The 26,624-nt window shown below is 33.4% G+C and overlaps 1 protein-coding gene across 3 annotated transcripts in view; it reads left to right on the top strand.

Moving 5' to 3' along the window:
- The window catches only part of LOC145306539 (uncharacterized), a 52,135-nt gene that overhangs the window by 15,055 nt on the left and 10,456 nt on the right, over positions 1 to 26,624 (top strand). For all 3 annotated transcript variants that reach the window (XM_080148714.1, XM_080148715.1, XM_080148716.1), the window contains exons 5-10: positions 583 to 678; positions 1,195 to 1,353; positions 6,837 to 6,969; positions 23,100 to 23,182; positions 24,176 to 24,277; positions 24,867 to 24,957. In XM_080148714.1, coding sequence (XP_080004840.1) covers positions 583 to 678; positions 1,195 to 1,353; positions 6,837 to 6,969; positions 23,100 to 23,182; positions 24,176 to 24,277; positions 24,867 to 24,957 — 664 coding nt within the window. The remainder of the gene's footprint in view (positions 1 to 582; positions 679 to 1,194; positions 1,354 to 6,836; positions 6,970 to 23,099; positions 23,183 to 24,175; positions 24,278 to 24,866; positions 24,958 to 26,624) is intronic.

Genomic DNA, 26,624 nt, shown 5'->3' with positions numbered 1-26,624 from the left:
TCTAATGGTATATATGAACCCATATTTTTTTATTTGTGAAATAATAAAATTAAGTTCAAAGTTTTTATTCTCGTGGGTTTAAAAAAATCGATTTTTTCAATAATTACCTGACAGAATTGAAAAAGTAAGGTGTCAAATTAAAGATCTTACTATTTTTGTTCATAATGACCATTTTCTTTCTTTTTTTTGTTGCATTTTAGTACCTTAAAATCGACTTAATTTTTTTTTTTTAAACTTAAATTACTTAAAAAATAAGAGGTCTACAAAAAAAACCGATTGCATATCTGAATTCTATGAAAAATTTTACATCTACTACTTACTAAAATAACCGGCTAGCTATAAAAAAAATAGTTGATACACCTTCTTTGATAGGTTGGTTCATTAAGTTGAGTTTTTAGTCACCAATCGTAACCTACATAAGGGTTAATTTTTTTATATCATCATTGGGTATGTACATCAATATATCAGCCATTCTCTTATCTCTTTAGAACCCGGAATATTGTAATGGAGTTTGTAAAAAAAATAGCTTAAAACCTTAAACAAAAAGAAATTTATCTGAAAATTAACAAACTATTTATTTAGAGTTTGGCCAGTTTGACTGAATGTGCACAAGTATTGGGAATAACTCTGAGTGGGCTCGAGATTGTTGAGAAAAAGAAAAATGTGGTCACTCTAGAGGTACACTTTGTTCTAGGGTTGGGTGGGCAGGATATCCGGCTGATTTTTAATGCCGGATATCCGGCGATTTGTCGGATTTCGAACGTGGCCAGATATCCGGCCGGAACCGGATATCCGAGATTAAAAATCCGCAGGATATCCGGAATCCGGCCAAAAAAGTATCCGGCCTAACCCTACTTTGTTCTTAATGTTATTTCAGTAACTAGCGGTTTTGCTCTGGAGGTTTTTTTTGGGGTGTGTGGCATTTTTTTTAAGGGCAACTTCCCTTGGAAGAGTGGTGATACCCTCCCCCAAAATAGTTATAAACTTTCCCAGGACCTATGAGAAGCTACCCTTTAAAGGAGAACCACATTGGTTCAGCAGTTAGCAAGATCCTTCGGTACAAACATACTAACACACAGACAAACAGACAGACATCCTGTTACTTTAGTATAAGGATTGTCATGGAACTTTGTACATACGTACGGACATGTAGTTATATAGAAGCTACGCTTTTAGAAATGTTGATCATTCTAGGTGAGAGATGGATTAGACCTAAAGTCGATGCTCCTGCAAAATGGCGGCAATGTGGCAACAGGTGATCCGCCAATTTTGGCGGGAAAAATCAAGGCACGTGGCAGCGCAGGCGCGGCAAAGCGCAAATCTACAAAACCCCGCCCATTGGATCCTTCTAAGGTAAACTTTTGTTAAAAATAGAAGAAAGAACAATGGATTGTAAATGATTCTTCCCCTCAAATTGTATAAACTCATTTTCCCATTGCTTAGCTCGTAATTTTTGAGGGGATCGGTTGGATTAGATTGAACAAAGTAACAATCTTCACATTTTTTCTCCAATAATTTTTTTTCATCTAAAAAAGAAACTTGTTTTATAAAAATTAGAAGGGGTTATTTACCATCAATTGTCCTATCTTTGTATCCTACATGTTTTTATAATCTTAATTAAGTTATTATCATTGACAACGTAAAGACATATTTTAGTTGTAGAAATGGTAAGCTACTGAAAGGAACTCTGCAGGAAATCCACAGCTTTAACTGCTGAAAGACTGCCACTTGTAGACCCAATACCCTTCATTTATAGCCTCCAGCTTCAATAACAATAAAGTTAGTCATTTAAAAATGAAATTTTATGGAGTTGTGGAAGTCTTTCATTAGTTAAAGCAGTACTGTATATTTCCTGCAGGCTTCCTTTAATATATGTACATATTAATTCAGTATTCTTTTAGTAAGTTTATGAAGTCATCAAAAATTGTAGAAAAAGTGATTAAAAGATAAATTGTTTTTTATATTAATTACACTTCAGACCGATAATTACATTTTTAATAAAAAAATAATTTAATATTTCACAAGAATATTTGAGTTACAAGGATGACAGCATACATTTTTAACACAAACTTAATCAGATTGAAGTTGGAAAAGTCCGTCTCCCCCCTTTTTTACGCTCTTACAAAACACTTTGCACGCCACAGTCCCCAAATCACTTTAAAAACTATTTTGGATGGGGTAAGGCAAAATTTTTTTTAAAAAATCCCTTTCTGGTATATTCACTAAAAAAACTACTCCAATTAGATGCTATTAGATGCTAAAAATTCCTTGCTCTCGTTCGTGCATAGTTCCCTTTAACAGAAAAACCTGAATTATTTGTAAAGAGATGGGTTTTCATAAAGTTATTAATTGATTTAAGCGCAGACAACAGAAAGAAATGCCTCGTAGGATTTAAACAGAGTATACAACTATTTATTTAATTATTTCGCTTTTGTTAGTACGGCTTTTATAGAAGAAAATAAATAATCTTAAATCGTTTTTGCTGTATTTTAATTAATGCATCTTTTTAGAGCTTAATTAGAAATTATACAAATGGCAAAAATAATAATTTTAAAATTTTGAATTCCTAAGTTGTATAGGTACTCTGTTTAAATTCTATGAGGCATTTCTTTCTGTTGTCTGCGCTTAAATCAATCAATAACTTTAAGAAAACCCATCTCTGAGATGGGTTCTCATAAAAAGAATGCCGCGTTTTTTCGACATTGATTGATTGAACGAAGACTATATCATTATACAGAGTATACAACTTAAGAGTTCAAAATTTTAAAATTATATTTTTAGCCATTTGTATAATGTCTGATACAGCTCTAAAAAGATGCATTAATTAATATGCAGCAAAAATGAATTGAAGATTATTTGTTTTTCTTCTATGAAGGCTGTACAAACAAAAGTGAATTATACAAATGGCTAAAATAATAATTTTAATTTTTTATTCTTAAGTTGTAAACTCTGTATAACGATATCGTCTTCGTTCAATCAATCAATGTCTAAAAAATGTTGAAAAAACGCGGCATTCTTTTTTAAGAACCCATCTCTGTTGTTCTTCTAAAGAGTAGCTTTACTATGTAGTTAGTGGAAGGAGTAAATTAATAATCAAAAAAATAAACAAATTGGATAAAGAAACAAACAGGATTTTTTTGGATGTATTTTTATGCTTATTGCGCAGTGATGATTTTTAGTAGGTAATTACCCCCCCCCTCCCCCTTAAAAAATTTACCACCTACCTCCAACTTTTTAGCTTCTAAAGAATTGTAATTTTTTTTTTTATGGGAATATGATTTATTTGGGGGGAAAGGATTTTTTTTTTTTTGAACAGGGTCGGGTAGATGACCCCTCTATTTTAATTTTAAAACGAAGAAAAATATTTTTTTTGGAGTGAGTTTTCATTTTTTTATTTGGGGGGGGTGTTCGGGGTGTCGCACCTCCCCCCCCCAAGAAAATATTGATAAACCTTCCCGGGACCTATGAGAAGCTACCCTGTAAAGGAGAACCCGATCGGTTCAGTGGTTAGCGCGGAACCTTCGCTATAGACAATGATTGATAGACAATGTTGATATCATTTAAATAGAGAGTAGCTTTGCTATAAGAATACATAAAAATATTTTCAAAGCAAAACTTATTTTGCACAAGCCATTTTCTTCAAATTATATTTATAGTTGCAAATTAAGAACGCAATTTTTACGCAAATAAGATACCCTGAAAGAATACGGGAACAAAATTTTCAAAAATTATCATACAATAATCGTTGCTTATACAGAGAGAGAGGGGACAATGGAATAACATTGGCTTAACAACTTGGGGACTTTTGATTGAATTTTGATTGGTTGATTCATTAAGTTCAGCGTTCAAACGTTTCAACCACGACTTGTAATCTAGAGAGGGGATATTTTTTTTAATAATCATTTGGGATATACATGACAATTTAAAGCAAAAAGTAGATCGATTAAATTTTATACCCTTGAACCTATAAATCATTCCCCTAATCTTAAAGACAAATTTTTTACCCCTTCTTAGGTGATTAGTGTTTGAAATGTCTGTACACGCAACTTAATGAACCAACCAGTAAAGGGACTTTTTTAATTAACAGTCCAATGTCTCCTCCCTCTCTAGATTCTTGCCTTAATTTTTAAAGCGAAGCTTTTCTATAATTAGGGTCCCTCTGTACGTCCATGACGGATAGCTTTTTTCGTTAATTTAGGCACGTTAGAATTGTTTTATCGATTTCAAATTTTGCATGGTGATCCCTTTAGTAGTTAGGTACAATATAGAAAACATAGCAACTCTATAATCGTTACCAAAATGTCCGTACGTCCATTTTCAACATGTTGATTTTTTCACTTTAACAACAAATTTTTATATGATCTAATTATCCGATTGATCTGTTTTTTGGTATACTGATTCCTGGGACAACATTTACAATATTATAAGCGAAGCAACTCTATAATCAAGTCCTAAAAATGTAAGAATGTCCATAAACATTATCCTGCATCGAGCAATTTTTCAACAAATTTACTTACAATTTTTCATCAACTCATTTATATTCTGATTATTCAGTTCTGAAACTCTACAAGTGTTAATGCCCTTTTGTCCTACTGTTTCAGATCTTCGCTTTTATGGATGTTGTCATCCTTGTTGGAAAAAAACTCCTTGTTTCTATATAATAATTGATATTTATGTCAGAGAGAGGATAATGGAATGTTTGTTACACTAGTACCCAAAGTTTTATTCGTTTTATTATTCGTTGGCTTAAAACTTTGAGGACTTCAGTAAGTTTTGATTGGTTGTTTTATTAAGTTAAGTGTCAAAACTTTTCAACCACTAAATTAATCTACAGAAGGGGTAATTTTGTGTATAATCAATTAATCGTCCATTGTCTTATCCCTTTAGATCCCTGTATTTATGTCTAGCAACACTAAGTTACTTTTGTAATAACTGCGTTTTATATCAGACAAGGATGATAATATCCATAAAGAGAATAATAATACAGAGATGGAGGGGACCTATTTAAGAGTTAAGACTCTAAGGGGCTAGGTGTCGCTTCGGGTACTAGACCTCTCTCCACGCACCTTGGAACATACATACAATACTTATGATTGCGGTGTAAAGCGTCCATTCACCCATCAGACAACCAACTCTCTGAGATGCACGACCTTTGTCTGAGAAGTCCAAACTGTGCATGGTAGCGAGTGGTGCCTGTTTTGGGCCAAGGCATTCTCTCCACTCTAACTAATTACGTCGCGCATCTGACATAGTATCAGTGGGAACCATTTTTAACGTCTTTAGTTATGACGCGGTGTCGGACCGAGATTCGAACCTATCACCTTCCCGACGACGAGCGGATGCGCTACGTGTTAAGCCACGGTCGCGGGTTACCATGGCCTATTTACTACACTTGTCCCCTAAGATTTTTAATGATGTTTTTAAATTCGTTGGCTTGGGGACTTGCAATAGATTTTGATTGGTTCATTCATTTAGTGATTTTTCCTGCCATATTGTCCTACTGCGTCCATCTAGCATCTAGAGGCAAGGTTTTCGGCAAAAATAGGCTGAAAATATCCTATGTTTTAGAAAAAAGCGGCATGAAACCATCCCGGGTCTAATATCAAGCTTTAAAATTAATAACCTAATTGGATTAGGAGTTAAAGAGATCTAACTACGTTTTATGAAAAGTTAGTGGCTACGCCCCTAGTGGCGAATTCACTTCTAAAAGTGGAGATAACCCCACCCGCCACCCCCCCCCCCCCTAGACCCTTGAGGTGCTTCTCGGTAAAAAAAGGACCATATTGGTTCAGCGGTTAGCAAGATCCTTCGCTTCAGACAAAAAAGCCTACTACTTGATTTGAAAGGATTTGATTAATTAGCAGACAAAAAAGCAAAACTATAGATTAGCCTTGCTGCTAAAAATATAAAAAAGTATGTTTTAGTTCTATAATTAAGTATTTTGATACTCTACAATTAGATATAGAAAGTATAGGTTACAAATTACTATTAATTATAGATATAGTTTTATAATTATTAGTATCACACAACTCTTGCCTTTTCTAATTAATATTCTTTTTTTAAACGCGCAATTTGTGTTCTATACCTAAAATATTTCAGTTACCAATAAAAATATTATTAAATTGCTGATAAATTTTAACGATACTTTTTAAAAGTAAAACGGATAGCTCATATCAACAATTAAGGAATCTTAGAATTGTACTATCGATTTCAAACTTAACAGATGATTCCTGTAAATATTAGTTACGATTTAGAAAGTGTAGCAACTCTATAATCACAACCAGAAAGACCGTTTTTTTCTAGACATTGGTCTATTTAAAACATGTTTTTTTTTGTAAATTCTTTTTATATGATTATCCCATTCATCTGAGTTTTCGGAATAATGATTCCTAAAACATAAAGGAATAATCTTATATATGAATAAGTGAGCATTTCTATAATCAAGTCTTAACAATGTCAGTATGTGCTTGAAAAGCATTCTGAATATCACCAATTTTGTAAAGTGTTTGACCTACACCTTCTGATTTTAGAGTTTCATTTTATGGATGTTGTCATCCTTGTTTATTTTTTAATTCCTAGCGGCTTCCCCCTAGAGGCCTCTAGGGGCACTCGACCCGCTCCCTCTTTCCTATTTCAATTTAAGTTTTAGTAAGTAAAAGTAATAAAGGAATGGGAGTTGAAAATTCTCTTTTGTGGGTGGAGATACCCTCCTCCAAAACAGTTATAAACCTTAAAAGGTCCTTTAAGAAGATTCACTGTAAATGAAAACCATATCGGTTCAGCGGTTAGCGAGATCCTTCGCTTTCTACTTTATATTATAGGATAACATTTTTCAGGGCCCAGCTCAACGCTACAGCGAAGATGATATAATAGAGATAACTCCGGAGATGTATGCCGCCACAGGAAACCTGCACACCGACATTGCTGAACCAGAGGAGGATATCATGCCGCACCATTTTCTTATGCAAGGTATGTCGTCTTCCATTTTTAATTATTATTTGTCGAATTTAGATTTTTGTTTAAGTCATCTTTGCTTTTAACAAAGATCCTAAAGGATAAGACTAATTAGATGAATAGATTTACATCCCAAATGTACTAAACACATCCTTTTGAGGATTAAAACTAATAAAACAATTTTTAAAAAAGGATCCAAATTTTATGTAACAAAGAAGATAACGTTGTGAAAAAGACTTTGTGTACTAGTGAAATTTACAGTACTAGCGGCTTCGCGCCTAGTGAAATTCGTATATTAAAAAAAAATAAGAAGGACCAAAGAAATCTTCTACAAAAAAAAAGGACCAAGGATATCTCTTACAAAAAAATGGAGGAGGGATTTTTTTGTTTTTGGGGGGGTTGGGGGTGTCCCACCCCTTAAAGAAATAGCCTAAAACCACCACAGGACCAGTAGGTATATTCCCTGAAGAGTAGAATACGATCGGTTCAGTGGTTACCGAGATCTTAAGCTTCAGACGGACGGACGGACAGACATCAAGCTACTTTGTATTATAGATAATGTTCCTTCTCTGACATTGGTGTACACATTTTTAGATAAAATAAAATTGGCATAAAGTAATAAACTGTTAAATTTAAAATCTTTAAAAATTCGAACGTCTTTAGTATGACAATGAAAATAGACCTCCAAGGGTGAGGGGGAGGGTTAAAGGGTTATTTACCCTCCCTACAACTTTTATACCCCTCATTTTACTTAATCTGAAAAAAGGTGCTTGCTTACATGTGAAGACCGGAGTACCGAAAACCCCCCCCCCCCGCTTAGTTTTGACAAAAATCAAAAATAAGGGGGGGGTAGTTTTTTAACCCCCCGCTTAGTTTTGACAAAAATCAAAAATAAGGGGGGGGTAGTTTTTAACCCCCCCCCCCCCTTAATTATGAAGAAAATCAAAAATAAGGGGGGGGTTAAGTCTTTGCCTTGCTGAGCTTTTTTCCTCCTTGCCGTTTTCCAGACATTAAAAAACTACCCCCCCCTTATTTTTAATTTTTGGCAAAACTAAGCGGAGGGGGGGGGGGGGGTTTCGGTGCTCCAGTCTACCACATGTAAGCAAGTACCTGAAAAAATATTAAAATTTATTCACCCTCAACCCATTGAAACCTCACAGTTTATCCGCTCAAAAAAAGCTTGGACGTCCTTGGCACTGAAAATAGCATTCTTTTAGTACTTGCAAAAAGTACAATAATGAATTAAAATTTGTATTTTGTCTCTTTCCTTTAAGTTTATTCAGTGAGGGAGGAGACATTGGACTGTTTATTGCACTAGTCCCCAAAGTTTATAATCATGTATTTTTAATTAACTTTGAGTACTTCAAATTAATTTTGATTGGTTGGTTCATTAAGTTGAGTGTCCTAACGTTTCAACCACTAATTGTAGGGGAAATTTTGTGTGTTATCATTGGGGATGTACATTAATTTATCGGGCATTGTCTTATCCCTTTAGATTCCTGAGATTATTTGTTTACCATAATAACCTGGATATTTTTATAGATGGAAATTCCAAGTTGAAAGTATTTCAAGGGAAACTTTCATTCATAGATTTTTTTTGGATCATGGAAAGAAAACGAGTTAGCGGGTTTTGTTTTGTTTTTACAGTAGCTTTTGATTCGTTATTTCATGTTAGGTTAGGTAAATGTTAATTATTGCCCCGCAGTGTTAGAGCCCAAACAAGGGCTAAAAATAGGAGAAAATACGACAAAACTCGTTTTCTTGCCATGATTAATTTTTTAAATCTATAATACAAAGTAACTTTATGTCTGTCCGTCAGTCCGTCTGTCTGTCCCTGTAGATCTCGGTAACCACAATACCGATTGGTTTCTACTCTTTAGGGAATATACCTACTGGTCCTGTGGTGGTTTTAATACAAAAAAATACCCCCCAGTTTTTTAGGGCAATTAATTTAAGTTTAATGCAAAATTAATGGTCGCAGTAATGTTTTTTTTTAATTACCTCTATTTTTAAAAGAAGGAGGGGAAGGGTAAGACTAGTCGTTTCTGAGATTTTTCTTTGCTTACAGAAAGGAAGATATGCTGCTTCTATAGAATAGAGATTTATTTCAATTTGATTGTTGAAAATTCATTCTAAAGCACATAGAAACCAAAATCAAAGTTTCCATTTAAAGTTATTTAAAGACTAAACTGTTAATGCATCTTTCACTGTGGAGTGCTTTCATTTTCGCTAATGAACCACATTATCAAGTATTCTGAACCGCATCAATTCCAGTTTCTTCTTGCTTCATTCTCATTACAAAACATCCTTTCTTAATTATTTGCTATAATAAAGAGGTAGAGTGATTTAAAAGTTCAATCTTTTGACAGTAGACAAATGAAGTCTGAGAAAGGGGGAGGTAGGTTTTTCTAAAGATCCGTAAAGGTGTGAGTTTTAAGCCTTAAAAACAGTAGTAGAACGATAATATTCACTAAATATGTGTATTCCTTATTGAAAAGAACTATTGACATAAAATTTTTTTTATTAAATTAAGTTAACATAAATTTTATCGTTCTACTACTGTTTTTTAGCCTTAAAACTCACACCTTTACGGAATTAAAGCACAACCTACCTCCCCCTTTCAAGCTCAATTCTTCTCAAAGACTTTGGAATTGAGTGAAATTAATTTGCAATTTGTTAAAATGCTATCCTGCAACTTTCTCTGTGATTCCTCTAGGGTGTAATGAAACAGATTTGTAGGGAGCTAGGACCCTACAAATCAAGCAAATTATATCATACTCCATAAGTAATAATTGAGTAGCTTCCAAAACTGCGGGTCAGCCTAAATTGTAGCATGAAATAGATTTAGCTGTGCGCGAAGCTTACTAATCTAGTGATTGGCGAGAGGATTCTGATGAATAATCTCTGTTTGCATCTGAATATTAATATGAGAGAATCAGAGCCCAGTTCACAAGACAAAGGTCGACCTAAGAAGCATTAGGTTGACCGATTTTATAAAGGTATTTGTGGGTTGTACTTGTTCAGGTTGACCTACAGAAAAATCGTTCGACCTTTAAACGTTATTTGTGAACTGGGCACAGGGCTACTACAACCACAACTAGAACCAATGCAACTTTGAATAAGTGTGAATTTATGCGGTAGTGATCACCCAACACCTAAAGTTTCTACTTTGTTGCACAATTAATGTCAATGGCCTTAGTTACAACTTCATTCATTTAATCTAGGACAGGTTAGGATATCAACCAAGATAATTCTCTGTTGAAAAATACATCAAATTTATTTCATGTGTTTTTCTTACTTTCTGATACCAACTTCCATAAAAGCGAAAGTTCTATCTAAATATGTTGTAAAATTGACTAGATACAAAATACTATTTCAGGACTTACTTACATATTTTAGACTTGATTTTATAGATGATTCGCTTATAATATTAGACCTTGATTTCCTAGGAATCGGTAAACAAAATTTTCTCCATTTTTTTGTGTTATCTCTTGGGAGGGTAGTGGTACCCTCCCCCAAAATAGTTATAAACCTTCCCGGGATCTATGAGCAGCTTCCCTGTAAAGGAGTACCCGATAGGTTCAGTGGTAGCGAGATCCTTCTATACAAACACATAGACAAACATTCTGTTACTTTATTATAAGGATTGTTTCTCCTCTTTTTATTGAAACAAGTGGATCCACCCCTAGCATCTAGAAAAGGGCAGGAGAAGTCAGCAAATAGCCTAAAACCCTAGCAAGATATTGGTGAAACTTTTCTGAAAAATACAACCCATTCAGACCAGCACATTCCGAGATCATTAGCTTCAGACAAAAAAAGTCTTGCTACGTTATATTAAAGGACTAATAGGGGAAAAAAATATTACAAGATTAATATAAAATAAACTTAATGAATACCTATCAACTTTTCTCGCAATTATTTATAAGTGTATTTTTAGTTAAATGCCGAACTAAAAAATAAATATCATTGTTTACCTATTGTTTCCTAAGCTTTTTGATATTTTTAACTATTTCAAAGGGGTTTAGTAAGGTTCTTTTTGTTGAAAAATTAGGTTGATCAAACCTCTTAAGGCAAAGCTTCTGGAGGCCAGGGGCGAAACCGCTGGTACTAAATAAAGCATTACCAAGTCTATTTATATATAATATATTTATACATTAATTGAAATCAGAAATATATCTCAATCTTAATTACAATCTAAATTTCATATTTAGGTCTGTTGTACTACAGGGAGGGAGGGGACATTGGGCTGTTTATTACACTAGTCCCCAAAGTTTTGTAATCACCTTTTCCTATTCGTTGGCTTAACAATTAAATTTTAATTGGTTCATTAATTTGTGTGTCTAAAGTTTTCAACCACTAATTGTAATCTACAAAAGGGGTAATCATAGGGGATGTATATTATTGTATATCAATTTATAAGTCATTGTCTTATTTCTTTAGATCCCTTTCTGTTGTAGCAAATTTTCATGACATCACATGAAAACATGAAATAAATAATTTAGCACGTCACTGGTTTACAACTATAAAAAGTTATAAATATATAAAAAAAAGGGAATTATATTTAGCATTCAAATCATGAGCGTTTCACAACTACTATTCACGGATAAATGTATTGTATTCGTGTAAAATACCTTGTTAACCACTGAACATTAACTCTTGTAGAGTGTCAGAACTGAATATACAAAATATGAACAAAAAGTTTTGACAAAATTACGTAAATTTGTTGCAAAATTTCTTAAATACAGAATTCTGTTTAAGGACATACTGACATTTGTAGGACTTGATTGTAGTGATGCTTCGCTTATAACATTGTGCTTTGTTGTCCTATGAATTAGTATTCCAAAAATCAGATCAATCGGATAATTTTATCATATAAAAAATTGTTGTTAAAAAAGTTAAAAATCATCATGTGACGGACGGACCGACTCTAATTGTATAGAAAAGCTTCGCTTTTAAAAATTTAAAATAACAAAGCGGAGCGGGTAATTTTCGTTAGTTTGTCAGGTTAGGTTATAATGGGTACTGGGTAGCACTGCCAGGTTAGAGCAACGCAGTTATAGGCCCCAAAGGGTTAGACATTAAATTAAATTACAAAATAAGAGGGATTGGGAGGGGGGGGTCAGTGCTTCACAGGCAGTTTGTGTGAATGCACAAATGTATAATGGAACACAATAAAAGATACTTAATATACACATGCCTAACGACAATAAAATAAACTAGGGTTGGCAATCCGGTTGGAATCGGGAATCCGCCCAATTTTTGGCCAATTTTGGAATCCAGAATCCGAATCCGGAAACCGTTTTTATTATAGCGGATTCGGATTCTTAAATGTTAGGGTAAAATTAGCGTCTTGAGTTTCTTCTTTCAACCCCCCCATCTTTGAAGGCTTTAGATTCTTCCCAGTGCCCGGTATAATTTATTCCCTTAATTTATTTTTTTTAAATCTAGAATCCTGAATCCGTCAAAAAAATAAGAATCCAGATTCCGCGGAGAATCCGGTCCAAAAATTAGACGGATTGCCAACCCTAGAATAAACAAAACATTTTCATTAGTAATGACTTTCCTTATTTCTTGATAGACATTAAATCCAAGAACATTTATTGTTGTAAATAAATGATGGTTGTTTCTTTAAAACAACAAATTTCTAGTTAAAAAACTGCAATTTCATTAAAAAAGGTAAAAAGTGGAGAAATTAAAAACTTTTTTTGTGTTAAGTGGCGGTAGTCTACTTCCTGAAAATGGTCTAAAACTAGCTATAGATTAGTTTTATTAGGGATTTATAGTTGCTACGGTTTTCTAAACCGTACTTAACTACTACATGCAAAGTTTTTAATCGATAGGATAATTCTTACATGCATAAATTAACTAAAAAAGCTATCCGTCTCGGACGTACGGACGGACCTTAATCATAGAAAAGCTTCGCTTTAAAAAATTATTAAAAAATTGCTACATAATGTGAACATAATAATGATTGACCTAAAAGTAAATAAAAAGCCTTGGGACAGACGGAATGGCGTCACTCCAAGTTAATTATGCTTTTTCTGTTCAAAAGTTTTATGTAAAACCAAGTTAGGCTTGCAACAGGTCTATAAATATAAATACTTTCTATATATAGCAAGTTTCATTTTCTGCCCCCCCAAAAATTTGGACCCCTTTTTCAAACAAGCGAAGCACAAAAAAGTCATGGATGTACAAACGGACAAAGTGAGTTATAGAGCATATGCTCTTTAATTTAAACAACACATATTAATACTAGAAAATCACGAAGCCTTTATACAAGTTAAATATATATTCGCCTTTTGAAAAATGACAGACAGACAGACAGACAGACAGACAGACGTTCTAATTTTACTAGACGTCTTTGGTAAATAAATCTATCTGAATTAGCAGCTGAGAAAATCACTTTTCTCTTAATGGTAAAACATTATATTCAACCCCCCTCCCCCTCTCACTTTATTCTAGGTAGAACCGTACTTAAACAAAAAAGGGGCGAAAAAAGGATCAAAACGAAACAAAAAAATATTGTTTTGATATAAAAATAACTTTGATTTATTCTTTCTATTTATGGTTCGACAATTTTTTTGTGTGCAATACTAAATAAGAACAATTCTGTAGAATCCATTTTACCCACGTAATTCTAGCAAAAGTTTTGGGCTATTTTTATCAAGGAAAAAATAAGGCTTATTTTTGGAACTAAAAGTTTTATCTTTACATCTTTAGAAATTTGGAGAATGATAATATAAATCTATTATTAGATTCTCTAGTAGGTGTGTATGTCAGCTAAGATCTCGTAAAATGCTTAAACGATTGTTACATAATTTTAATAAGTAAAAACTAAATCTTTTCTTCTATAAATAAACTCATTGAAGCAGGACCCATTATGACAAAAAAACATCTATACTAGGAGTACCAAACACCTTAATTTAAATGGTAGAGTGGGGGTTTGATTTTTTCTAGGGTTGATATCTCTTAGCAAAAACAACACCCTCAAAATTGATCTAAAATTTCAAAGTGCTCTTACGGAAAGCCATATCGGTCGGGTGGTTAGCTAGATCTTTTAGCACAAACATTAAAATTGTGCATTTTAATTAAAAGATTTAATTACTCATCAAACACTCTTCTAAAGTCTAAAATGCTTAAATTGTCATTTATTCATAGCAGGGGCTGTGAGTCAGCAAATAAATTCCATTTGAAATTTCTAAAAAGTTGGATATTTTTGTGGCGTAATGTTGACGTAAAACCTGTTTTGTCATGCAACTGAAAGGAAATGGGTGAGAAGGGAGAAAAGAAAGAAGTTGGTTGTGGGGGAATTTTTGCTTAGAAGTGTTTGTCAGAATCTTGGTCCCTTGTCCCTGAGAATAGTAAACGCTCCTTCTAATTTTTTAAAAGTTGTTTATCTTGACTCGTCTTACTTTAAACCTGAGGTGGATTCTTTAAAAAAATTGGGGTCACTTACTGATGCAAAATTAGTTTTTTTTAAATCCTCTAAAATCGCACAAAAATTAAATAAAATCATAAAAGGGTTATTAACATTAGATTTTGTTTAATTTTTGTAGATTTTTTATGTAATTTGGAGGATTTTTTATAAAAACTATTTTGTCTCACTAAGTAGCCCTAATTTTTTCTTAAAGAATCCACCTCTGTTTAAATACCTAAGAGTACTGGATATGTTTTGGCTCGTAACAGGTTTAACTTTTTTTATGCAAGTTTATGATGTCTTAAGATGATTTGTTACCTTATGGCGAAAATTTGGATTATACGTAGCGCGCGCGCGCGTTAAGGTGCAGGTTAGTTCAAATATCGACATCATGGCCTCAATTCCGTTAACTAAATTCATTGGTTGAAGAGTTAGGACACATCATTCATGGAACCAACCAATTAAAATCCATTTAGAATTATCTTAAGCTAACAAATAAGACAACGTGGAAATAAAACTCTGGCTACTTTGTATTTTACCCTCTGATTAGACTCAATTTTATGATTTATTTTAAAAATAATTTTTGTAAATGCAAAACATTGCATTCGAGTTTGAAATGATTAATGAGAGACGTGGATATTCAACATTTGTGTTCGTTTGTCACTTAGTTTTAATGAATTTAGGGTTTTTTTTATCATTTAACAACTAAATAATTGAATTAGCAATGCATAATCGACAATTTAGCAAAATAGCCTAAAACCCTCCCAAGACATTAATTTAAAAATTAAGTAGCCTAAAACCATTATGGTTCCTATTTAAATCTTCCCCTAAAAATAGGATTCAATCGATTATTTTAAAAAACTACTTTATATAGAGGCTCTAAAGGTGTGGAGTATTAGATAAATCGACCTCGCCCCCTTCTTAATTTTTTTTTTAAATTAATTTTTTTAGGAGGTGGGTGGCAGGGAGTAAGGGAGGGGACAATGGATCGAATATTCAATTTTTAGGAGTCTCAGACTTTGGGGACTGGCTTAAAGGGAATGTGCAAAAATTTAGCAGTTTCTGACTGGGTTTGGGGACTTGCGCATAGAATGCCGCTACTCGTTATGTATGTTTTGAATATTGCAGACGGGGAGACGGGATAAGGGAAGTGGGGGGAAGGGAAATAAACACTCGTTGTGTTAGTTTGGAATGTAGCAGACGGGGAGAAGGGAGAAGGGAGGTGGGGGAAAGGGGCAAGGGAAATAAACAGAATAAAAAGGGGCAGTCATATTCTTGCTAGGAGCTGGCCGGGTCCAATAATCTTTTAATATAAAAATCACACCAAAAAACCTCAATATATTTCATCAAAAACAAGTTGTGATTTCACTTTAAATGACGCTATGGAAATCTATTATTCAATTAACAATCCCTTTATAATTTCCTACAAATTTATTGAATTAAACTGGATTTCATGCCCTTTCTTTGATAACTCTTATATTGAATTAATTGCCCATTGTCCCCTCCCTTACTCCCTGGGTGGGTGGGGGGTTTCTTTAGGAGCGTGGTGGTAACATCCCCCCAAATTGATGTAAACCTGCCCAGGACATATGAAAAGCTACAATTAAAAGGACAATTATATCACTGCAGTGGTTAGCTATTTTGTCCTTGTTTTATTTGACAGAGAAAGAGTACATACGCTAATTGAACTTTGTTTAATATAAATATGTTCAACAAAAGTATAAATAGTATTTGTATTAACAAGGACGTTAATGTACTAAATAAACATAGCCCGCAGTAATAGCGTAAATGATGGCGTGTCTGCTTGCTGTCGGGGAGGTGTCGGGTTCGAGACTGGACCACACTGCGACATACTGGAGACCTTAAAAGTTATCTACTGTTGCTATGTCGGGCACTTGATATTAAAAGTTAGAAATACTTAATTACCATGCATAGACAAAGGTCGTACAATCAACGGATGGATAGACCGACCCTAATTATAGAAAAGCTTTGCTTTTAATAAATGTTCACCTAAAAATAGAAAAATTGCAAATGTTTAAAACTAATCAATCAGTAGATATTATATAAAATTGGTACCAAATTTATGGTTTATATTGGACAAAATAAATTGATTAAACCGCATATTTAATTAAAATTTTATTGAAATATAAATACATCAAATGTAGTATGATTAATGTCAATTTTTAAACATGCATTTATTGTAGTGTATGTTTTGTTTGTCTATTGGTTACTTTAGTGTAAATATAGACCAGATAGAAATGATCTATGATTTTAAAACTTCAGTTTAATGTTCTTTGGGGGTAACAATACCCAACAGACACTTTATGTGAAGCCATGGTTTTATTCTTATTTTCCCCTTTTTAAAAGCGAAGCTTTTATATTATCAGGGTCGATCCGTACGTCCGTCCATAACGGATAGCTTTTTCGTTAATTTAGGCATGATAGAATTGTCCTATCGACTTCAAACTTTGCATGATGATTCCTGTAGTAGTTAGGTACGACTTAGAAAGCGTCCATTTTAAACATGTTGATTTTTAACTTTTTAACAACAGTTTTTATGTAATCATCCGATTTATCTGATTTTTTTAGTACTGATTCCTATTACAATAAGGTACAATATTATAAGCGAAGCAACTCTATTATCAAGTCCAAAAAATGTAAATTGAAGTATAATTTTGTCAAAACTTGTATATTTATATTTTGTATATTCAGTTCTGACACTCTACAAGAGTTAACGTTCGTCTATCATACCGTTTCAGAGCTTCGCTTTTATGTATGTTGTCATCCTTGTTTTCTCATAATTTAAGTATTAATTGAGATCATTCTATTGCGTATTTAATATTGAAAAATTCCTTTATTTCTTTTAATCAATATAATGAAAAAATATCCTTTTGAAATATAATTATTTTATTTATTTTTATTTTTAAATTTACCTTCTATCTAATGATAAGAAATAGTTTTATATTCAAATTTTTATGAGCAAATCTCTTTTTTACAAAAAAAAACTCAGAAACTTTGTACTTTTATTGAATTTTGATTGCTCGGTGACAAAAATTTTCAACAAATAATTTAATCTACATAAGGGGTAATTATGTTTATTATCATTTGAGATGTTTAGAAATTTTTCGTCCTTTGTCTTATCTCTTACGATACCAGGAAATAACCCAATTATTTACTTGAATGGGTTGAACTAAACACAGACTAATACGTCATAAACTTCAAAGACATTTGGGCTAAATACTCTTCCAAACAAGTATGTCAACATCCATAGTGTCAAAGCTCAATAATAACACAAAATGGTCAGTTTCTTGTTAATGAAGATTGTTTTTAAAAGCAAAGCTTTTCTATAATTATTAAAAGCGAAGCTTTTCTATAATTAGGGTCCGTCCGTCTGTAACGGATAGCTTTTTTCGTTAATTTAGGCATGTTAGAATTGTCCTATCGATTTCAAACTTTGCCTGGTGATTCCTTTAGTAGTTAGGTACGATTTAAAAAGCGTAGCAACTCTATAATCATTACCAAAATGTCCGTACGTCCATTTTAAACATGTTGATTTTTTTACTTTTTTTAACAACTAATTTTTTATGTGATCTAATCATCTAATTGATCTGAATTTTGGTATATTGATTACTGGGACAACAAAGTATAATGTTATAAGCGAAGCAACTCTATAATCCAGTCCTAAAAATGTAAGTATATCCATAAACATTATCCTGTATCAAGCAGTTTTTCAACAAATTAACATACAATTTTGCTTTTGCTCCTATACATTAATATGCTGATTATTCTGTTCTGACACTATACAAGTGTAAATGTCCGTTTGTCCAACCGTTTCAGTGCTTCGCTTGACACATGAGTATACCTGGTCTTTCAGGGGATCACCACTATTCATTAACATTAAATTTTTAAAATTATATGTGTAATAACTCATAATAATAATCAGGGATCTAAAGGGATAAGACAATGGCCGAAAAAGTGATGTACATCATTCACACATGAATAATGATACACAAAGTTGGGCCTTCTGTAGATTAATATCAGTAGTTGAAACGTTTAGACACTAAACTAAATAAACCGACCAATCAAAATTCATTAATAGTTAAAGTTGTTAAGCCAACGAATAAGAAAACGTTATTATAAAACTTTGGAGACTAGTGTAATAAAGTTAAACAGCCCTTTCTCCCTCCATAATAATACTTTTAGATTATACTTTGATCCATGGTTTTATAACAATATGACGGTTTTTAACATATGTCTATTAACGATCATAGCAAACCATTACTGACGGATGGACAGACAAGCTAACAGACCCTAAAAGTAAAAATTTTGCTTTGAAAAATCTATCATGTACAATTTGATTTAAATGAATGGAGCTGAAAGTAATGAGGTCATAAACCAAACAAAATAGATGTAAATGTTATGAAGTAAACATTATAAATGGAATGAAGTTTACATAAAATATTGTTGGATTCGAACCTTCCCTTCAAACAAGGGGGGGGGGTGATTTTGTTTAATTTGGAGTGATTTCTACAGGGTCGATTTGAAGTTGTTCTCAAATTCTTTGAAATATTTCTCCATAGCATTATAGTACCAAGCTTATTCATAACTACGATATGAGTTAGTATTTCATTTATATTTCAATTTCATTAGTAACATAATTTGATGCGGGGCTTTTCCCTGAAAACGTCTCTGTACAACATATCCCCCCATCACAGTTTTGAAAACATAAAAAAAATATCTTCAGTTTTTATAACCGACCGACTAATAGACAAAAAGACGTCTGTCTTGAATATTAGCAGAGAAAATCATGTTTCCCCAAATATGCTTTGGACGGACATTTTGTATTTTAATATAAGATTGGCTATTAAAAACTGAAACGCGACTCTGGCTGACATAACAACGCTACTGTAACAATGTTGTTAATAGTTATTTCTCACATCGTATTATAAACGGCTTTCCGCGGATATAGAATGTACAATTATAAGATTAAAACTAGTTTTTTTAGCCCCTAGGTGCCGAAGGCACCGGCTAAAAAAACTGTTTTTAATCTTATGATTGTACATTTTTGTATTCGTAGAAAGCTGGATATTATACGATGCTAGACATAGTTTTTTCGTATGGATGAGAACCGGTTCTTATCCACCGGATTTGAATGAATACGAGAAATAAAGTTATATTTTGCATAGCGTAAAGCATGGAAATTCTAATAGAATAGGTTTATTTATTTATTGTATATTGTATAAAATCAGGGATCTAAAGGGATAAGACAATGGCCGATAAATTGATATACATCCCCAATGAATTTACACAACATTGCCCCTTCTGTATATTACAGCTAGTGGTTGAAACGTTGGACACTAAAATTGATAAACCAATTAATCAAAATTAAAAAAAGCCTCCAATGATGTTAAGCCAACGAAGAAAATGTATAAAAAAAACTTTGGGGACCAGTGTAATTACCAGCCAATTGTCCCCTCCCTCCCTGGAATAAAATACTTAATGATAGCACAACTGAGGATTTCCCTGTTTTATTTATGATTTATTATTTTATGGGGTTAGCTCAATTGTTTACAAAACATTAATCATCTATAATACAAAGTAGTTTGATGTCTGTCTGTCCGTCCGTTTGTCAGTCCGTCCGTCTGTCTGTCTGTCTGTCTGTCTGTCCGAGTGTTTCTTAAGATCTCGGAAACCACTGAACCGATCGGATTCTACTCTTCAGGGAATATACCTACTGGTCCTGTGGTGGTTTTAGGCTATTTTCTTGGGGGATGGGACACCCCCAACCTTCGCCCAAAAAGGCTAAGGGCGAAGCCACTAGTCGTATATTATAAAGTAGTAAGTTTATTGTATTTGTTTGTCAGCCTGTTTAGATCTTGTAAACGACGGGACCGATCCTTACACAATTTTTAAGGCAGGGCTTTCTATTGTTCCTCTGCAGGTTTGAAGCTATTTTGCTATCACTTACATGGTATAGAGATATGTTATAAAGATTTAAGCCCACCCAAAAAAAATTTCAGTGACGCCAGGCGTGCTACATGTAAGGTTTCGTGATTTTATAGTATCCTCTCTCTCTCTCTCTTTTTCCCCTCTTTTTTTAAAACATCTCTGTTCCTCTCAATTATTGGTTTAATATTTATGTTATGCATTAAACAGCTTAGCTTTTATGTGTCGTAATCTTCCTTGTTTTCTGCCCAAATAGCTTACTACTTTAGTTGTGTATGTTTGACTTCAGTCAAGCATTTAATAGAATCATTTCTCTTTACATAAATGTAAAAATTATTCGTCTGTGTGACAATCTATAGCAAAGAAATAATTGGTGTTTAGACTGAAAATTCAGGAAAGACCTCAATCTATTTAAATCTATCCAGCTTTCTACGAATATAAAAATGTACAATCATAAGATTAATCTTATAATTGTACATTCTATATCCGCGGAAAGCCGTTTATAATACGATGCGAGAAATAACTATAAGTGTCACAAAATTAGGAACTATTGGCTCATTGGTTAATGAGATCTTAAGCTTCAGACAAAGAGACGTATAACACAACGTTCTATTTTGTTTCCTTTTTTGGGGAGGGTACCGTACATACCCTAAGAAAAATTGCCCTAGAAAATTAAATTTACTTCTTTAAAAATAAACTATAATTAAAAGTTGGGTGGGTGTCTACCCCTCCCCCCGAACTCAGGTAAGTGCCCCTAGAGGCCGCCATTTATAAATAACAAGTTAGTGGACTAGATAAATTTACAAAAAATAATATCAAAGCAAAGAGTAACCGTTTAAAGAGTTGTTGCTAAGGAGAGTTTTAGGGTATAGTCCCTTTCGTAACATCGCACCTTATAGGGCGATTCTTCGTATTTTTCACATTAGCTTTTCTCCTATTTCTAGCCCCTGCGGAGGGCTCTAACCCTGCGGGGCATTACCTAACCCTGTCAGGCAATCACCTAACCCAATATAACCTAACCTAAAATAACCTATAAAAAGCCATTTTAAAAATACGACGAATCGCCGCTTATTGGGCGATGTTACGAAAGGGACTATTCCCGAGTTTTTTATTCCAGATAAATAGGAAAATAAAAATGAAGAACTTTTCCGTGGGGTTATTAAATAAATATATTAAAAGGTTACTAAAGTATTATTAAGTCATTCAGGGATCTAAAGGGATAAGACAATGGACGATAAAATTCATAAACAATTACTATGATAAACAAAATTATTAGTTCTGTAGATTAAAATTATTGGTTGAAAAGTTTGGACACTTCTATTTTGGAACCAACCAATCAAAATGTTAGTACTCAGAGTTTTTAATTGAAGTAATAAGATAACGCGGTTATTAAACTTTGGGTACCAGTGTAGTTATCAGTCCAGCGTCTTCTTCCTCCCTGTTTTTATCTTTTAATTTTACTAAAATATTAAATAAAATATATTTCATATCTTTTTTATTAAAAGCGAAGCTTTTCTATAATTAGGGTCGGTCCGTCCGTCCGTACGTCTGTAACAGATAGCTTTTTTCGTTAATTTAGGCATGTTAGAATTGTCCTATCGATTTCAAACTTTGCATGGTGATTCCTGTAGTATGATTTAGGTATGATTTAGAAAGCGTAGCAACTCTATAACCGTTACCAGAATGTCCGTATGTCCATTTTAAACATATTGATTTTTAACTTTTTTGACAACAAATTTGTATGTGATAAGATCATCCGATTGTTTGGATTTTTGGAATACTCGTTCCTACGACAACAAAGTACAATGTTATAAGCAAAGCATCTCTATAATCGAGTCCTAAAAACGTAAGTATGTCCTTAAACATTATCCTGTATTTCTGCAGTTTTTCAACAAATTTAAATAAAATTTTGATTCGACATTTATGTTCCGATTTTTCATTTCTGACACACTATGAGTATAAATATTCGTTTTTCCTACCGTTTCAGAGCTTCGCTTTTATGGATGTTTGTCATCCTTGTATATTTTTATACAAATATATCTTATTTATTGGCTCAAAAAAATTATTTGTTTTAGAAAGTTTGAAATTAGCAGTGTTTAAATTTTTAACTAATAATTTTGATCAATAGAAGGAGTAGGTACTTTTGTTTATCATCATTGGGGATGTATGTCAAAATTTACCTTCTGCCGGCCCAGGACCTGATTTCCTGAGGGTGTATGAATACTCACACCCCCCCCCCTCTACATTTATTTTAAGTGGGTAATTTTTTCTTCAACTCATGTCAACTTTTTAAAATCCCCTAAGAATGGTGAAACAATAGCGTAATTTCTCTAAAAACTAAAGTTGGCAATCTGTATCCGAATCCGGGATCCGCCCAATTTTGGAATTCGAATCCGGAATCAGTTTTTTTAAAGCGGATTTGGATTCTTAATTGGTAAGCTAAAATTAGCGTCTTGAGGTATTTCCTTTCAACTCCGCCTTTTTGAAGGCAAAGATCATCATTATTATATATAATATCTTTTGAAATCTGGTTCGATTCTCGGAAGTGAATTATAGAGAACATTAATTTTTAGGACATATGTAGCAATAAATTTTTTAATATTTTTAAAAAGCCCTAAAATATTGCTAGAATCCGGAATCCGAATCCGGAATCCGCCAAAAATAAGAATCCGAAATCCGCGGGAATCCGCCTTTTTTTGGACGGATTCTTTTAAGAATCCGTATCCGGTCAGAAAATTTGACGGATTGACATCCCTACTAAAAACAACCTTATCTTATTCAGGTAGTGACCCGTTGAAAGACAGCGCCGCTGGGTGGGGAGCCATGCATATTGATGAGAACAGCTGGGATATCAATGATCCAAAGGTTCATATTTTTACAATGGATATAGAATATGTGGATATTGTGAGAGATTCTTGCTTACCCTGATAAATATTTCTCGCAGTTGGGTAATGTAACAATACCCCCCCCCCCTCCTCATTTCCCCTCCATTTACCCCATCCCCTCACATAACCACGGAGTAACGTATTGACCTATATCCGAGGACTATATTAGCAATCTAAAATGAAGACAAAAATTCCCCATAACAGTATCAATAATATCCATTAATTTTAGAAAGCAGATACTTTATTAATTAAAGAATAGTTATTTCTCGCATCGTATTATAAACAGCTTTCCGCGGTTATAGAATGTACAATCATAAGATTAAAACCAGTTTTTTTTAGCCCGTGCCTTCGTCACCCCTGGCTTTTAATCTTATGATTGTACATTTTTATATTCGTAGAAAGCTGGATATAATACGATGCTAGACATAGTTTTTTCGTATGGATGAGAACCGGTTCCTATCCACCGGATTCGAATGAATACGAGAAAACCTATACTTAACTTTGCCAGTCGGGGCAGCAAAGAGGAAACTTTATTTTCTTAGCTCCTATTTAAGATACTAGCGACTACGCCCCTAGAGACCTCTAGTGGCACTTTAAATGTTTTTTTTTTTAATAATACGTCACCTATCTATGTTGCGTTCAAGTCTATATACGTAAAATTTATTTTTTTGGGATTTCTCTTGGAAGGGTGGTCATACCCTCCCCAAAATAGTTAAAAACCTTCCAGGTACCTATGAGAAGCTACCCTGTTAAGGAGAACCTGATCGGTTCAGCGGTTAGCGAGATCCTTTGGTACAAATATACAAACACACAGACGAACATCCTGTTACTTTAGTATAAGGATAAAGCTGAAATTTTTGGTGTTTTTCTAACCATCGCTACCGCCATTTAAAGACATTTCTTACATATTAGCTAATTTGATTGCGAGAGCTGTAATCGTTTTATTTTATTTATTAAAATAACCTTCTTTAAGAACCGTCCCATGGGGCATGGCAGCTTTAATGAGGGAGTAGTTGACCCTGCTGTAGACGCTACCCCCGAGGTCGAGGAGATCCCAAGCCCAGATGACCCTAACGTAAGTATTTTATAAATTTACCAACTTAACCCTGATCAAACTTGTGTAACCCAGCTGTGCGTGAAACTTGCCGATCTATGATTGGCCAAAGGATTCTCATCCCCAATCTGTATCTGAATTCGGAGAATTAGGGCTACATCCATAAACACATAAAATTTAGGGATTATTTTTGGAAATATAGAATATTTAACAACGTGGGGGGGGGGTTAATTTATAATTTCATTAACAGTTATTGATGTAATGGTATTGTATGATTCGATGATATTTTTTCCGTTTTTAGTAGCGAAGCTACTCTATAATCTACTTTATCCGTCTGTACGGCAAAGAGAATACTTGATTTTCTTGGCTCCTATTTAAGATTTAAATCTGAAAAGATTCCTATGATTTATGTATCCATTCTGTATAATATTTTGTCCGTCGAGTTGTCAGTGACACTCTGAGTCTCAGCCACCTCATTTTCATTATGGGGGCCCTATTTATTTTGGTGTTTATTCCTATGTCATCTTCGAAACCATTATAAACGTTGTTTTGTCTGTCTGTCTGTCCGCCATATCCTTGTAATGTTCTCCATTGTTTTTTTTTATCTCAGTGCAACGTGTACACGTGCAGTTTCTGTCCTGGCCAGTATTTCAAGAAGAGGAATGATATCAACAGACATCTCAAGAAACATGTTCCCATAGGTAAGAAATATATATTGTAGAACAAGGAATGATATCAACAGACATCTTAAGAAACATGTTCCCATAGGTAAGAGATATATGTAGTAGAACACGGAATGATATCAACAGACATCTCAAGAAACATGTTCCCATAGGTAAGAGATATATGTAGTACTAGGAATGATATCAACAGACATCTCAAGAAACATGTTCCCATAGGTAAGAGATATATGTAGTAGAACTAGGAATGATGTCAACAGACATCTCAAGAAACATGTTCCCATAGGTAAGAAATATATATTGTAGAACAAGGAATGATATCAACAGACATCTTAAGAAACATGTTCCCATAGGTAAGAGATATATGTAGTAGAACACGGAATGATATCAACAGACATCTCAAGAAACATGTTCCCATAGGTAAGAGATATATGTAGTAGAACTAGGAATGATGTCAACAGACATCTCAAGAAACATGTTCCCATAGGTAAGAGAAATATGTAGTAAAACTAGGAATGATATCAACAGACATCTTAAACATGTTCCCATAGGTAAGAGATATATGTAGTAGAACTAGGAATGATATCAACAGACATCTTAAGAAACATGTTCCCATAGGTAAGAGATATATGTAGTAGAACTAGGAATGATATTAACAGACATCTTAAGAAACATGTTCCCATAGGTAAGAGATATGCGTAGTAGAACTAGGAATAACATCAACAGACATCTTAAGAAACATGTTCCCATAGGTAAGAGATATATGTAGTAGAACTAGGAATGATGTCAACAGACATCTCAAGAAACATGTTCCCATAGGTAAGAGATATATGTAGTAGAACTAGGAATGATATTAACAGAAATCTTAAGAAACAGGTTCCCATAGGTAAGAGATATATGTAGTAGAACTAGGAATGATATCAACAGACATCTTAAGAAACATGTTCCCATTGTTAAGAGATATATATATATAGTTGAACTAGGAATGATATCAACAGACATCTTAAGAAACATGTTCCCATAGGTAAGAGATATATGTAGTAGAACTAGGAATGATATTAACAGACATCTTAAGAAACATGTTCCCATAGGTAAGAGATATATATAGTTGAACTAGGAATGATATCAACAGACATCTTAAGAAACATGTTCCCATAGGTAAGAGATATATGTAGTAGAACTAGGAATGATATTAACAGACATCTTAAGAAACATGTTCCCATAGGTAAGAGATATATATAGTTGAACTAGGAATGATATCAACAGACATCTTAAGAAACATGTTCCCATAGGTAAGAGATATATGTAGTAGAACTAGGAATGATATCAACAGACATCTAAAGAAACATGTTCCCATAGGTAAGAAATATATATTGTAGAACAAGGAATGATATTAACAGACATCTTAAGAAACATGTTCCCATAGGTAAGAGAAATATGTAGTAAAACTAGGAATGATATCAACAGACATCTTAAGAAACATGTTCCCATAGGTAAGAGAAATATGTAGTAAAACTAGGAATGATATCAACAGACATCTTAAGAAACATGTTCCCATAGGTAAGATATATAGTAGAACTAGATAGTCAATCTGTTTAAATAGAAAAACCATAGTGTATTTTTTGCTACAATTATAACGGTGAACCATATCGGTTAAGCGGTTAGTAAGATCCTTTGGTTCGGACAGA

This window comes from Acartia tonsa, chromosome 14 (assembly GCF_053477335.1).
Source record: "Acartia tonsa isolate MP-2025a chromosome 14, ASM5347733v1, whole genome shotgun sequence".
NCBI classification, from domain to species: Eukaryota; Metazoa; Arthropoda; class Copepoda; order Calanoida; family Acartiidae; genus Acartia; species Acartia tonsa.
The sequence above is the reverse complement of the archived record's forward strand: the minus strand, read 5'-3'. Positions and strand labels throughout refer to the sequence as shown.